This window comes from Bacillus rossius, assembly GCF_032445375.1.
Source record: "Bacillus rossius redtenbacheri isolate Brsri chromosome 4 unlocalized genomic scaffold, Brsri_v3 Brsri_v3_scf4_1, whole genome shotgun sequence".
Classification (NCBI taxonomy): Eukaryota; Metazoa; Arthropoda; class Insecta; order Phasmatodea; family Bacillidae; genus Bacillus; species Bacillus rossius.
In genome coordinates this window covers 19,623,054-19,639,575 of record NW_026962010.1, presented here as the reverse complement: position 1 = coordinate 19,639,575, position 16,522 = coordinate 19,623,054, and the positions used below count along the sequence as shown (strand labels likewise).

The 16,522-nt window shown below is 39.6% G+C and overlaps 1 protein-coding gene across 2 annotated transcripts in view; it reads left to right on the top strand.

The window, feature by feature from the left end:
- Positions 1-16,522, top strand: part of LOC134541660 (ecdysone 20-monooxygenase) — a 158,099-nt gene that overhangs the window by 130,304 nt on the left and 11,273 nt on the right. For both annotated transcript variants that reach the window (XM_063385261.1, XM_063385262.1), the window contains exons 6-10: positions 1,173-1,368; positions 2,320-2,482; positions 10,355-10,509; positions 12,235-12,313; positions 14,852-15,058. In XM_063385261.1, the coding sequence (XP_063241331.1) occupies positions 1,173-1,368; positions 2,320-2,482; positions 10,355-10,509; positions 12,235-12,313; positions 14,852-15,058 (800 nt within the window). The remainder of the gene's footprint in view (positions 1-1,172; positions 1,369-2,319; positions 2,483-10,354; positions 10,510-12,234; positions 12,314-14,851; positions 15,059-16,522) is intronic.

Genomic DNA, 16,522 nt, shown 5'->3' with positions numbered 1-16,522 from the left:
TGATTTTTAATTGAGTCTTATCAGATCACTGGATTGGATTTGGATACTTTACAACCATATGTGGACTCCAAATGGTGGCTTTTGCAGTCTTATCAATGGGCGTAAAAGCATTTCCCTAATTAAAATACTAGATTTGACAGCGCAAACTGTGAAAGTAACCTATGTCATCATCAGTAATGTCAAAACTGTGCGTGCGAACTATGTCATAAAATTAGTGTATCTTTGCTGTGCGTTTGGCATGTGATCATGATGCGGTTTTACTTCCTAGAAGAACGGGTACGTGCACATTTGTGCAATTTTATACTTTGCAATGTAACATGAGAGGGTAAATATGATTTGTTAACTAGCTAATGCCCTGCATGCGTTGCTATGCCTCTTTCTATATATATATATATATGTATGTATATATATATATATATATATATATATATATATAATTTAATTTCTTTGAAGTAGGTACACATTATCAAAGCATCTCAATTTCTCAATTTCCCTCTATAAATCTCACTATTTTTATTTGTATATATAAATCTCTATACCTCTATCTTTATATATCCATCTATATTTCTCCATATCACTCTATAAATCTATGTTTCTATCTATATCTCAATCTCTCTCTATATCTCTATATATTTAACCTTCGCTCTATCTCTATACATTTCTCTATACCTCTATCTCTCTATTTATATATCTTCTTAAATATATTTTTATCCTTAAAAACAAAAAAAGAACACACAATCATTCATTTATATATTATATTTAACTATCTATCTTTTTACCCGTCCCAGGAATGACACAGGTAGGCCTATATAAAACACGCGCGTGTTCGAATGCAACGTTGTACCAAAGCAATCAGCGAACACCTGCACCGTGTTGTAAGGGCAGCCTTCTTTTCACAGACGTGAGAGCCAAAACCCGAAGTTCCCCGAAGTTCAGGTTTTTTTTTCCCGTATCTTTAATGTAGCTATCCTAACCAAATCAACCGTCCACGATGTTTTAAAGTATTTATAATGTAGCTAACCTAATTGACCATTAGTATGTTTTTATCAACACCGCCATATTTATTTACAATTAACAAAAAAAAAAAAAACCGAAGATGCACGATCGCTCGTTTGGCTCTCTCGCCCGTGAAAAGAAGGCGGCTCGCAGCAGTGGCGGCTCCCGTGTCGCAGGCATCTGCGTGCTGGTGCTGGGCCGCCGGCTGGGCTTCTTCAACAAGGACCTGGGCGCGCTGGCGTCGCGCCTGGGCGCAGTCATCAAGGAGCACTTCTTGGCGTGCCGCGACACCTACTTCGGCCTGCCGCTCTGGAAGCTGTTCCCCACGCGCGCCTACCGCCAGATGGTGCGCAGCGAGGAGGCCTACTACGAGTGAGTGCGCGCGGCGCTGTCTGTCGGCCGCGCCCGCAACTACCAGCATCAGCAGTGTGACACTTGAGAAGCCTGACTGTCCCTGCCCGAACACGCCCGAATGTTCACCTTCGACCAACCTCGGCATTTGTCTTATTTTTGCGCAGGAAAAATGAATTCAAATATTTAAAGTAGTCAGTTAGGTTAGCTACATTAAAAACACTTTAAAAAAACCATGGACGGTTAGTTAGGTTAGTATAGCTACATTAAAATAAACAGAGACATATAAATTAATATAAATAAACCCGAGGTTGGCCGAAGGTGAATATTCGGGCGTGTTCGGGCGGGGACAGAACTTGATATACATCCTATCAGGCTTCCCGTAACACTTGACGGCTAATTGCTACGTAACTGGGCGAAAAACACTCAATGCTGTTTGGTAAAGAGAAAAAGAGACTATATACAAAGAAATAATCATATTTTATTTCCCCCTTTTTTACACTTTGTTAATAATATTAACTTAATTAACCAGGGAATTTTAGCAATCACGAAAGCAAGCTTGCATGTGAGTGCATATATGGCCGACAGCGATACCTACTTTGGCGGGAGTGGGTATGGTTTCAGAATTTTGTTCGTGAACTTGAACTTTCTGCTGCTTAAAAAAGAGATGAAATAAAAAATATTTTATTCACAAATTCAACGCGAGGTCTTAAAAAAATTGAAGGCTACTTAGGGGGGGGGGGGGGAGGTGGTGTGTGTGAACGTGTAGGTGTAAAATAAATATGGTAATCATTGGTAGAGTTGTGCTGATAAAACAAATTATTGTAATGACTTGATTATTGAGGTATGACAAAGTCAGCTGGGTGAGTGCGGCGGTAGATAGGGTGGTGATGGAGCCATGTCGGCGCAGCCGTGAAGGGAAGGGGGGGAGCCGGAGCGGCCGTGGACCAGGCGGGATCACGCGTGTCGCAGGATCATCTCGGAGCTGGTGGAGGCGGCGCTGAGCGAGGAGCGCAGCACGTGTCCCGTGGACGGGATCCGCAGCGTGTTCGCCAGCGTGTTGCGCGTGCCGCAGCTGGACGTGCGCGAGAAGAAGGCGGCCATCATCGACTTCATCGCCGCCGGCATCCAGGGCGTGAGTGGCTCCGTGCTTCCGCACTTCCCGGGTCCCGCAGTATCACCACAGCCTTTCTTATTGTTTTATCAACTAAACTTTAACAAATTGGTTGTCTGTAAAGTCGGTTTACTGGCGATAGCTTAACGTGACAACGTCATAACAAAACTTCGATGAAATGATTGCATACTTTTATGAATAAAATTGAATAATTTTTATTGAATTATGACTATTTTGTATGGATACAATGAAGGAGTGAAATGAAATCTAAAATTTAATTGATAAATTTACTTTTATTTGCGCTCATTAATTCAAATATGTTTATTACTTTAACGAAGACATTATTTTAACTATAACTTTTATACATGTTTGCTATTTAACTTATTCCAAACTGTGTTATTCTGTTAAGGATAGGACGATGATAGGAAAAGTAGGAAAGGAATGTGAGTGTTTCAAGTTTAATGTGCCTCGAAAAAGTCAAATCGATGGTTGTTCCAATCGAGTGGAAGAGAGATAGATGAGGCGCAAGCGTACAATGAGCGTAACGGGATACAGCGTAACGGGATACAGCGTAACGGGATAATGTGCGTAACGGGACATTTTTTCGTGCGTACAGCCCGCGTTCATCGATTTATTAGACGTCACGTCAAAAAAATTAAATTTTGTGATTTATTCAACAGCTATAGATTGAACTGGTATTCTGTATAACATATTTTTTTTTATCAAGCTTAAATTAAGAATCAAGTAATAAACAAAACCAATCATTTTAATGAAGGAAAAAAAAAAGGTGTTGGGTTCTTGATATCAAATGTCTTAAATTTTCTATCACTAATGACTGTTCGTTAGGATAGAAACATTATGAAAATGAAAGAAGAGAGCACCTAAAACTTCGGGGGTGAATTGACCCCCTTCCCCCACCCGTGGCATCACCCGAAGGGGTCCGATGGTGCCCGAAGACCTCGGGAGCACGTGAGAATCAACTTACTTAAATTTTCCTGACTTTCGAAAAATCGGTGGCAAATGACCTCTCGAAGGGGAAGCGGGGGGCATTCGAACCCTGGGCGTGTTTTACACCTTGCCCCGGCCTCATGGCTACACAAAACCCATGGACCCATGGTTATTGCACGTAGCTCGAAAGTAATGTTTTTTTTTGCCAATAGCTAGAAAATATTGTTTTTTTGTCCCTATGACCTTCCCCCTTCTCTCTTTGGATAATAATAATGAAATTATTGTATTGTCATCCGGATTATTTATACTTGCAATGTTTAAAATTGATACGATGATTAGAAGTAGGTTAAAATCGACTTCCAATATTTGTGTATATAGTTACGAGTGAAGCTAATAAAAGCATATTAAAAATGTATATTTGCCATGCATCTTGCAAAACTAGGCGTAAGAACGCTCACTAGAAAAAGTATTTAATATAAATTTAAATAAAATATTACAAATTCTAAACAAATTAAATTTTTTACTAGATAGTACAGTTCCTTCTGCTCAAACAGCGTGACAACATGTTCTACAATAGCGTTACTATGTATACCTATATGTATATATATGCACAAATTAATCTTGTTTTATCATCAAAACATAATTAAGTACCTAGAAGAATCACAAAATATTTTTTGTAAGTTCGCTATAGTGCAAATTGTGGGTAACAACGAATAACTTTTAATACTGATTCCAGCAGTCTGACCCTCTTACACGAATGTACGGTAGGCACAGCAACAACATATTTATTTATTTCGACGGACAGTTATCTTGTATAGAGTCATTTTTCGTTGAGAGAATGATTAACAAACTCCACGAAAGTTAATTTAAAACAGTATTTATAATTTATTTTAAGCTTTCGTTTCTCTTACCACTGGCCGATAATCAAACCAAGGACGGAAATCCACCGAGTCTATCATTAGTTTTATAAGTGAAGTTTTTCAATGAATTTTGGAAATTTCCCCGAATTTATAGCTAAATAAATACAGATTTCCAAGATGGCAACCAAATGTCAAGATGGCGGGCATTCTAGTTATAAATTATTACAGCTCTATAGCAGGTAAAAAAAAACTAATATGGTGGCAGCATCCTATTGCAGATGAAAACAATATTTTGGATCCAAAATTACAGCCTCCAGCAGACGAAAACAAGATGGTAATCTGACGTCATACTAGCTGGCGATACACACACACACACACATACACACACATATACTCAGTCTGCCGGTGGCTTCCGTGATGGAAGGAACTGTTAGAATTTTTTTTTCCCCGCACCGGGTTCGAACCGAGGACACCATGATGAGTGTTTTTAAATTTAAAAAAAAAATATTAAATTTTGATTACTTGAATTTTTTATAAATTTTAATTTTTTCCAGATTTTATATTTAAATAATTACGGTTTTAAATATGACGGATATAACATAATTGAAAAAAGGCGGAATATTTAATTAAAAATTTTATCATATAAATTCTTTTAATAATTTCACACTTTTCCCTATCTTAAAAAAAAAAATACGGATTTTCAAGATGGTGGCCGTAACGAAACTTACAACAGTTATGTAGTAATTCAAATTGGTTTAGGTCAAATATCCTCAGAGGTTATTGGAGGCTTTTAGATGAGGAATCTAAGCCTCTTTGAGGACATTTCAATTCGTTGAGATATTTTGAAACAAAAAAATGGAAACTTTTTCCTCAAAACGAAGAGTTTTTCCCCTCAAAATGGTGATATTTTGGTTTTTCTGATTTTTTGTGATTTTTTGGCGGATTATTTTCCTAAAAACTGTACATTTTGGCGTATTTTGGTGACTTTTTTTGTAAATTTTTAGGAATTTTGAGTCATTTGTGCAAATTTTAAAGTTCAAATGTCAAAGTTCAAGGTCATACAAGATGGCCGCCGTCACAATCCAAGATGGCGGACACCAACACTACACTCCGACTCAAGGTGCCAGACATACATTTGTACTCTACTTATGTACTCTGACAAAGGCAGATGGAACACATCTGACAATGATGACAATATCAAGTAAAATATTATTCTTCACCTAATCGAGTGCATTACATATGTACTCAATGGCATCGAGATAGACCAGAGGAGAGATGTAGGTATAACATCCGCTATGACAATTCGCTGACACCGAACGAACTGTCTGCTGGAAAGTTGGCAGGCTGGGGTCTCGAGGATAAATACAAGCTGCCTGTTTATACTGAAGGAAAATGAGAAGTTTGTGTTCCTCTGTCCATTATTCTTGGATTGGCTGAATACTACAAACATATAATCATTAATTCTAAACAAGAGCCTGTACTGGTTCTAGCCAACATGTACATTTTTGCAATTGTTGCTGCTATAGAAAACCCACAGGAAGTCTCGCTAAATTTACGTCTATTGATTGGATGCTGCCTCACGTCCAAGTCAGCACGATAGAACATACAAAGAAGTAGAAAATTGCAAAAACATTGACGCAGCATTCCTATCCTGGAGCCTGGGAACGTATACAGGCTTGCCTCAAAGTCAGCGTATAGTAAAGTCCAGCTTCGCTACGGAAAAATCAAGATACATTATCGTCGGACTTCAGACTGGAAGACATCTCAATGTGATCGATAAAAGCTAAATATGTAATGAAAATATATTTTATAACAGCGAAAGCTACCCATACGTGGACATGAACATGAACTTTGAAAACAGAATATTTCTTCTTTCCTATCAAATGTATGCCAAGTTTCAGCAAGCATACTATGGCCCGGACAGTCACCGATACTGAGTACCCATAGTTTAAAAACATGGTCCCGACAGTTAATTGTGTTTGACGTTTCCAAATAGAATGATCGAATAAATTCAAACATCATAGACTTGCAACTTGCAACTGCCGAGACAAGCTTTTGAAAATTCTCTCATAAATAACTATGCATTTTGTGAGATTAATTTAGTTACGGCCGAGTATTGTTATCATCAAGATTTACTGCAATACAACCTGCAAGGTTTCCGGAGCCAAAATAGATTCGTGTTCAAGGAGATTGCCGTCACTTACGAGGATGACGGCAGGACTCGAACCCGCACATTCCGACCCCCATATCCCTGAAAACTACCTATTGGATGAAAAAAACAAATGCTCACATGAATGGCTATGCAAATATTACCATGGCCTGGAGTGGGACAAAGGTGAAATTCCGTACCACAAAGTGAAACTCACTCTAGATGATGTGCTACTGCAGAATCAGCTTGGCATAATTTATGTCAACGGACCTGAGCACAAGAAATGGCACAGCAAGTTTTGAGATGGAGCCACCGAAATTTTAGACCTGCAGACCGTCTATGGCTGTCCCCTGCACATGTTTTGTGCAATGTATGGCGTACAGCCACAGGACATGTTTGATAGAGTATGTGCATGTAACAACTCGCAGCTAATGCGGAAATGGTACTCGCAATGTGAGTAGAGCCTGCATATATAAAAGGCGTGCAACGGGTTGTGCCTTCATTTGTGGTCTGACCTGCAATATGAGTTTTTTTTTTCGTTTCATTCTGCCAACGTGTACGTGAGTGTAAGACCTAGCTTCAGCAGTGTCGAGTAAAGCTACTGGGATGCCAGATATCTGCGCACGTATATGGAAGCCTGTGATGGAGGCGCTCAACACTGGCGGTATTAGCACTTTCCTGTGTCCTACGAACCGACTAAGCAGCTGCTAGATTGCTGCGAACCTGGAAACTGTGCCGTCTATCACATGAGACCGCACCCAATCCTTCCAGCCAGCATCGAAAAAGTAGTGCTTCGTCTACACGTGCTACACCAAACTTGGCCGTGTTGTAACTTATTGCGACGTGCGATGCGTCTACGCAGACGCCAAAACGACGTGTGTCAGTCAGTGTACTTGTCTCAACAAGCACTGCCGTGGTCGCAGACGTCGTCATCCATGCTTCACTGCAGCATTCGTCACTGAAGATGACCAGTCGGATACCTGTGTTCCTGCGCCCGAGACCAGCGAACCAGTTGGATCCGGAATATATGAGCTAGTACCTAGAGTCGACGAGGTAGTCCGTGCAGTATTGAGGACTTTGCTTACAAGAATGCTTAATGCCTTAACCTAATATGTAGCCATGCATTTACTAAATAATTTTGTAAAATTTGAACTTGTGTTTTTATTTCTAGAGTTTTAAGATACTCGCATTTCAATTTAGTAAAAAATTAAAAAAAAATCCTTGTTTTGACTCATGTAGTATACCAGCAACCACGGGTATATAAGTGAGGTCCAGACGGAAGCGATGTCGATGGCGTCAGAGATCCCGATGACATCTGTGATACCAGCTGCATCGGCTGAAGGTTTGCCAGCAACTTCGGAGAATTCAACGGACGATGGATTTTAATCGCGCCAGTGCAAATACTGTGGTACGTCACTCACTACAATAGCAAACACTCGCAGACATGAATTAAGTGGATGCCGGAATAATGCACAAAAATAATTTTTCAGTCCATCAAATGTAAGAAACTATTTTCACGGCTAGATAGCTTAATCGACATTGCAAAACCTGTACAATCAGTTAAGTGCAAGCAAGAACCTTTTTGTAAAAATTAAACTAAATGTTTTTTTTTTTTTGATTCGTGTATCGTACCTGTCGCTGCAAGTATATAGGCGAGGCCCAGGCGATGAGACTTATCAGTCCACCCCTTTAAGTGGGGCAGTGCGGATCGACTAGCTTGACTCGTTTGATACATAAGTTCAGTATCTGGCTATTCTTGAGAACTCGTTGGCATCTGTATCATATTTGACGACGTGCCATCGACATGGAAGACCGTGATGACAGTGACGAAGACGACGACGACGCAGATCCCGATGGTGACGGTGTCGACAGTTGCACCTACTCTTCCGGCACTGCAGGAGATGTCGACGCATGCAACATCGACAGCAGAGCAGACCTCGATGACTTCCGTGGCTGATGTTTCACCGGTGTTACATCGGTATTTAACTATGCCAGCGACAACGATGGAGGAAACGGCAACTGGCGGTGTTCCATCACCTGACTGTACGTACTGCGACAAATAAAAAACTTGAAAATTCGTGATTTCGTAATACACAATTGTAATAAGAACTCTGAACGCATTAGATATCAGTGCAACAGTTGTTGTAGTCAGTTTATACACTACGGAAACGTGAAAAAGCACATGTGGTTTTGCAAAGGACTGATTGAACATTCATCGGAATCAAACTGTATATTATGTGACAAAGCATTACCAAATATTCCAAGTGTAAAACGGCATTAAATGTACCACTGTCCTTTTAATGAAATCGAAAAATCTTCTCTGTATAAAAAAATGTGGTGTACTAATTAGTCGACCTGATAAACTGAAAGGACTTGTTTCGTACTCTAAGATTACTGTATATCGAGTTAAGCTAGTAATTTGCTTGTTTTTTTTTTTGTACTTGCAGAAATTATGTAATACATTTTTTATTAGTAATTTTGTGGTGTTTTCATTTCTTGAAATCTGATTTCTAACTAATACTGAGTTCTCGTGACTGCATGTACTGCAGTTCTGTGTTTGTATTGCGTGTTCATTGTGTGTCATTTGTGTGTGTATTTTACGTGTCCAGTGTGTATTGCGTGCTATTTTCTTTTATTGAATCTGTATAGTTTAGTTTAATGTGCTTAGTCAAGACTGTAGTCAGATCATGATTGGTCTCGTTGTTCGGAGATGCCTGGTCTGTATTTCTGACATTGAACATGAGCTGTTTAAAATGTTCGTTGATAATCGTCGCAAAATACCTTATGGGAGTCGATAGAATTAATAATTATTTTAACAAGCGAATTTTTTTGATGATTTTTGAAATTTTTTCCCCGAATTTCTAGCTTAAAAATTACAGAGTTCCAATATAGCGGCCAAGACATCCAACAATATGACAGGCGCCCTGGCAGTAAATGACTCCTGAACTCCTGTGGGTAAAAATTAAACTCATGTGGCGGAAGTGCCATCTAGCAGATAAAAACAATAAGTCGGATCCAAAATGTGGCCTCCAGCAGACGAAAACGAAATAGCTACCTTGACTTCATACTGGCTTACGTAATATCTGTCTTGGCATTAGTGGTGGGAGGTCAGTCTGCCGGTGGCTTCTGTGGAGGAAGGATATGACCTAACCGGGTTTGAAACGAAGATGCTATGATGCAAATATGTTTTTAATTTAATTAAATTTTTTAGTAATTTTAAAATATTTCCTATTAAATTCTGGTAATAATTACGGATTTTCAAGATGGCGGCTGCAATAGAAAAGTTCAATGCTGGGGAGTGGGGAGTTAGATACCAAAATGGCGGAAAACAAAATGGTGAAATCGAAAATGACCACCAGGGTTAAAGTCAAGGTCAAAGGTCAAGGTCATCCAAGCTAACCACCGTGATGTCACAATCCAATATGGCGGACACACAAGCCTAATCCTCACTCGACTCCATCGCCAGAAGCCTCTTTTATTTAATACTCTTGACCACTGTCATAAAATGTAATGTAAAATGTGATGGGAGGGTTGTGCATACAAAGATTTAAAATTTCAGGAACCTTAAGAGCATATCGGGTTGCTAACCTTTTAGAAACCAACTCAAAGCTAAAATAATAATAATAATAATAATAATAATAATAAATAGTAATTACAGTCACTGGGAACAAATTCTTGCAAGGTCAGAGTTTGTCATACAAGACTTTTGTCCTTGGCTGTGTGGTAAGATCAGTAACTACGGGCATGGATCCGGAAATATTCACAAATAACCACAAAATTTGTATGTTTTTGGTACGTCTAATGTTATTGGTGTGAGCGCTTAAGGTAGTCTAAAACAATAGCAAACCCACAGCAACTGATTGCAGTCAGGCTGGGTTGTCGAGTGTCACGGGGCCACACGGGAGGAGCTACCACGAGCGCGGGCGCCTGTTGCAGATGTGCAACAGCCTGGTGTTCCTGCTGTACCTGATGGCGAAGCACCCGGACTGCCAGCGGCGGCTGTTCCTCGAGCTGCAGGCACTAGGGCCGCTGACCGCGGAGAGCCTCAGAACTGCGCCCTACCTACGCGCCTGCATCCACGAGTCCTACAGGTACTGCAGCGCTGCCTCTTCCCCTCCGCCCCCGGCCAGATGTTGCAGCCTCGTCGGGATACTTACAGGGGCGTAGCCAGGGGGGGGGGGGGGGGTTAGGGGTTCAACACCCCCCCCCCCTAGCACCAAATCTTTAATTTATTTCTTAATCATCACTCAAACAAATTTCATATTAAAATTAATAAAATTTTTACCATTACAATATTTAAATTTAAGAACCAAAAACTGCTAAAATAGCACTATTTTACACCTTAAAATCCAAATTTTCCTGGGGGCCATGCTTCTTAACACCCCCCATACACAAATCCTGGCTACGCCACTGGATACATAGGCACTGTTAAATCACGACCCAAAACACACTTCCCACTTGCAAAAAATCTGCAGTTAATGGAACCCTTATCTACGCCATCTTATTTTGAAATTAGTGAACAAAAATGGCCATGGCCTTTCAGACTCAGTGGTTAGAGATTGGCTTGTGAATCATGGTGAGTCTGTGGATTCCGGGTTACCATGTGGTTATCCAGTGATGAACACTCATCCGCGAAATGATATTCTGTGTACGCTCCTGGGTTATCAATTGTTAGATCATTTTTAAATCCTGTATCATTATATCTTCTTCACCTGACCTGGCACTAAATATCTATTTTTTTTTAAATCCATACTTACTGACTCAACATTAAGGCACTTATTACTGTCATTGACTACACCACTATATAAATATGTTATTGATGAGTGAAAAAGCATACCTACTTTCAGTTTTAGTCAAACATTTAAATAACTATTATTGGGTGTGGAGTGGCCCTACATAACTTTCCGAGTGACCATTTCACAGTTCTATGGACTATGGTGAACTATATCTTAATTAGTATCACAGGCTCCTATCCCTGCTGCTCTGGGGAGGCTGGATAAAATATGTTTAGAGGTGCAGACTAAAGGGATATTTATTATTGTGACTGTACCATACATATAATGATGTGTTTGAGAACTTCTCAGCTTCTGGATTGCTTATTCTCGTCAAATATAATCTCATTCTTCTGTTATTGTTTTAACTTTTTAAGGAATTATGTTTCTAACCATGTCATATCTCTAATTTTGGAGACATGTTATGTACGCTAAATCACAAGACTTTCCGCATGTGTATTTCATTCTCTAGGGATCAGTGTATTTGAGAGTCCATATAATTATTTCTCTATTACTCTCGATAGTTTAAGAGTTTAAACACTGGATGCAGCAAAAGTTTTAAAGTCCTTTAGACTTGCTGCTAAGAGTACTTGTTGACATTTGCAACAGACTCAGTAAGTCTGTAGGGCAGAAAGTGGTCATGAAGATTATGTTTTTCACACAAAACGATTTGGTTTTTTTTAAAATTTTTTTGACCTTTTAATCTTAATACTTCTCGTAAATATTTCTCTAATATCTGTTAAAGGCATTACAACAAATCATGACATGTCTAAAATTAAGCAAACCTTTTTGAACATATGCTATTACAGGGATATCAAATACTGGATGAAATATCAGGGAACACAGTAGGCTTCCAGTGATGTAAACAATAATCCACAGTAGCCTAACCTGTAGGCCCTCGCATATTTTACCCAGCTCTTCTGATGAGGCAAGAGCGATGCAACCCATGAACAGTTCCTTTCAGCTGATGAGATGTATTCCTATCAGGGGACGTGTGTGTTCCTGATACAAGTCGCGGTGGTGACGTGTGCTGTGGTGTTGCAGACTTCTGCCGGCAGCCATCTCCATCGCCAGGATACTGGAGACAGACATGGAACTGAGCGGCCATCTGTTACCAGCTGGGGTGAGTATCCCCTCCCCCCTTCCTTCTGTTGTCGCTCACTGCATGGCGGTGGGCGTGACTCCCCTCCATAACCGTGCAAGAAGCCGTGACCCCAGAGGAATAAACCACTTACGAGAAATATTGATTTGACAGAATAGTAGTTAAAATAATCATCAAAAAATTATTTGAAATGAAACCTCCATAATATCAGCACCCATTTTATTGAAGGCGAAAAAAAAAATGTGTGTTAGTCTTTCAGTACTCACCAGTAATATGTAAGCATCTTATCTTGTTAATGAGCAAATTCACGAGGTTTCATCTTGTGAATAAACTTATAATACAAATCTTTGACACAAAATTTAATGGTGAATTCTTAAAAATAATGCCAAGTGTGATAAATGTACAAAAATTCTAGTACACACCAGAAATGCAAAGAAATAAGGGTGCGTTACACAGCAGAAATTTAACACGTTGAAAGTCCAATGCTCATGCATACATAAACTTCTATAGGCATGAGCCGAAGTTGTCAAGTTGGCGGACCCATGTGTAGCAATATGCATCTGAATATATTAAATTTTCACAAACATGGGGAGAGTACTATGCGTATTGGTGAGCCAATGGGAACTTTATGGTAGGGAAGAATACATTTTGTAATTTTGAGTAGTACCTAATAAGAAGATATAATCACAACTTTAAAAATACATATCATTTATTAGCCGGGAAAATTGTGTTGGAACCAACATGGTCTCAAAGAAATGGAACCTTTTATTGGTTCTCTGTAGCATTTAGAAGGTGCCACTAATTTTTAAGTATTTTTCAAACTAAAATTTGCAGTCCAGTAGATAGATCAAAACAAAATTAACCTGAAAAATTTAAAAACACATATTATAACACTAAGTATATGATTCTGTATAAGTTGACCACAGTGGCGGATCTAGGATTTTGGTTTGGGAGGGGCTTGACCCAGCTGAGTCTAGGCTTTATCAAGGCAAACACTAAAACGATAGTGGACCCAGATGCTTTTGGAGGGGGCTTGAGCCCCTTAGCCCCCCCCTCTGGATCCGCTACTGGTTGACCGCATTACCTGCATCCGTTATCAGGGACGAGCAAGTCGTGGGCTAGCAAGTGGAAAACCTGGCCAATCACTTCCAAATAGTTCACCTAAAGACAAGGTGTTTTCTCCAACGTGAAGTGAGCGGTTAGTTTTGGATACACGGAGAAGCGACATGTCTTCTTATAGCTGGCTCTAGTCTGAAGATTATGCTAGATTCTGAGAGAAATTAAACTTACTTATTTGTAACAAAGTAGCCAGAAGCAATATGTATTAAATAACCTAGAAAGTTAGTTCTGTACACTATCCTATGGGTAGAACAACAAAATGTTAATAATGTGATTTTCAAAGCTTAAAGGCAAAAATTTATTCATTTTTTGTTTTTGTTTTATGACAATGACATCATTTCATAAGTTTACAACTAAAACAGTTTTCAATGAAAAATATTTAATAACTAGCAGAAAGGCACAGAGCAGGTTCAACTAACATGACAATGGAAAGTGTAACACAATATGTGTACGATTGCCAAAAGTCCTTTTTTTTACTGCCTTTGTTTACTATCTGGGCAGCCACTCTGAGAATCTAGTTGCGGCCCTGGTGTTACCTACTATTTACAAGCTCAATCAGATGCCTGAATAATCCACAATTGTGCATCTTTTCGGATTTTTTTATTTTACGCATGTAAAATTAAAATGTTGTTTAAGTTATGTTAACTACATAAATATTTAAGAAGTACAATTGTGATTTGAGCATAAAAACTGTTGCATAACTTCCTCGTGTATGCATATTTTTTTTTTTTTGGGATTGCATTGGGCAGATTTATTTGTTTCTATTCTAGTATTATTTATTATGTTGTTGTTTTTGGTTTTATTAGGTTCCTCGTGTGCTCAGGGGCGTACGTAGAGGGGAGGAGATGGAGTGGAAGGGAGGTGTCATATAGCCTCCCTCACCAAACTCCTAAAATATCCATAATTTCCCCCCCTCCCCTCCTTTACGACCACAATGAAATGAAATTCTGCATTTCTTCCACGTGATACACGTATCACTCTAGCATGGAACCATGTAAGCCCAGTGACGTAGCTAAGGTGACTGGCGCCCCTGGCCAGACTTGAAAATGGCGGCCCCTCTTGGATTAAATGAGAGGGGGAGGGTTCAGTAACCGCGAAACAGTCGTGGCTGCAAAACCTCCACACATTTATATATATATATACAATATATATGACGATATATATGTACCTTTATATTGGTGGCGGTAGGTCATTCTGTAGGTGGCTTCTGTGGAGGAAGGATCTAATGTTTTTTTTTTGCTCTTAACTGTTTTGAACTAATCAATCAGTATTCTAATAAGTAAATTTTTTTGATGAATTTTGGAATTTTTCTCGAATCTCTAGTATAAAAATTACGGATTTCCAAGATGGCGACTAAATTGAACCCCCCCCCTTCCCTGCGCCGGCGCCCCTGGCGGGGGCCGCTGTGGTAAGACTGCGAGCGACGTGGCGTGCCCGCAGACGGTGGTGCTGTGCCACACGTGGCTGGCGGGGCAGGAGGAGCGCCACTTCGCGGCGCCGGAGCAGTTCCGGCCCGAGCGCTGGCTGTCCCCGGACGGCAGGTTCGCGGCGGCGGGGAGCATCCCCGTGGTGCCGTTCGGCTACGGCAAGCGCATGTGCCCGGGCAAGGGCTTCGTGGACCAGGAGCTGAGGCTGCTGCTGGCCAAGGTGAGCCCCGCTCCTGCACGCACATGTTGAGAGTCTGTTATCAACAGGTAGTGCTCAGCAGGGGCGCAACAACTAAATTTACAAAAGGGGAGGGAAATATACCTTTTTATTAAGAATCATCGTGATCCCCCCTATTGAAGCGGGTGGTCCGGGGGTCCTCCCCCGGGAAAATTTGTATTTTCAAGGTGGAAAATGGTGCTATTTAAGCAGTTTTATTATATAATAATTGGTTACACAGCACTTTCTTTGCCCCCTGTTTGCCCCCACTTCAAGGTTTCAGGGGGGGGGGGGGGGGAAATACCCTTGCCCCCCCCCCCCCTGTTGTTGCGCCCCTGGTGTTCAGAAATCTAATAACTCTGAAAAGAAAATATAAAACATTATATAACTATATAAATAAAAATGTAAATGTTTGTTCGTTCAAAATCTTAAATCTCAGAAAGTTCTTCACAGATAGCTTTGAAATTTTTGATACAACGTTGCATTTGAATACGTGCATGTTTTTATATACCTATGACACATCTGTGACAGGTAAAAAGATAGATAAAAATAGAGATACTTAGGTAAAAAATAAATTTTTAATATATTTTTTTAATTTTCTATAGAGTGACATTTATACAGCTGTATAGAGATATGTGTATTGAAATAGGTGTGTAGAGGAGGCAGAGAGATAAAAAGAGTGTGGGGTATATATATATATATAAAGATATAGAGAGATAGAGTTATAAATAGTAGATAACAAGACTGGGGCGAAGCCAGGGGGGGGGGGTTTCAGGGGTTAAACCCCCCCCCCCCCCCTCCTAGAAACAAAACCTTGAATAATTTCTTATTCATCACTCAAACATATTTCATATTAAAATTAATAAAATTTTTACTATTAGAATATTTAAATTTAAGTACCAAAAACTGCTAAATTAGCACTATTTTACACCTTAAAATCCAAATTTTCCCGGGGGAGGACACCCAGCCCCCCGCTTTAATACGGGGGGCCATGCTTCTTAACACCCCCCCATACACAAATCCTGGCTACACCACTGTAACAAGATAAAGCGATAGAAATATAGAGATATACATAAAGAGCTAGGAATTAGATAGAGTTAGAGACAGAGAGATGCTTTGAATGTGTGTCCTGCTTCAAGAAAATAAAAAAAAAATATAAAAAAATAGGCATTTCAGCACATTCTGGGCATTAGCTAGTATAATTATAAGAATAATTAGCTTGGAACTATGTATATACATACGTAGAAAATACTATTTTAAAAGAATTATTTTTCTTTACTTCATCTTATGGCATATATTATATTTACTGGTCACACTGCAGATTAAAAAAAAAGAAATTAAGAAAAAGGTGTAATAAATTAAAAATTAATTCTGGCTCCCAAATAAATTTCAAAAATAATTCTGGCTCTCGAAAAAATTGACCATGACCGACGTAGACAAAACCACAAGACCTAGAGCAGTCATACT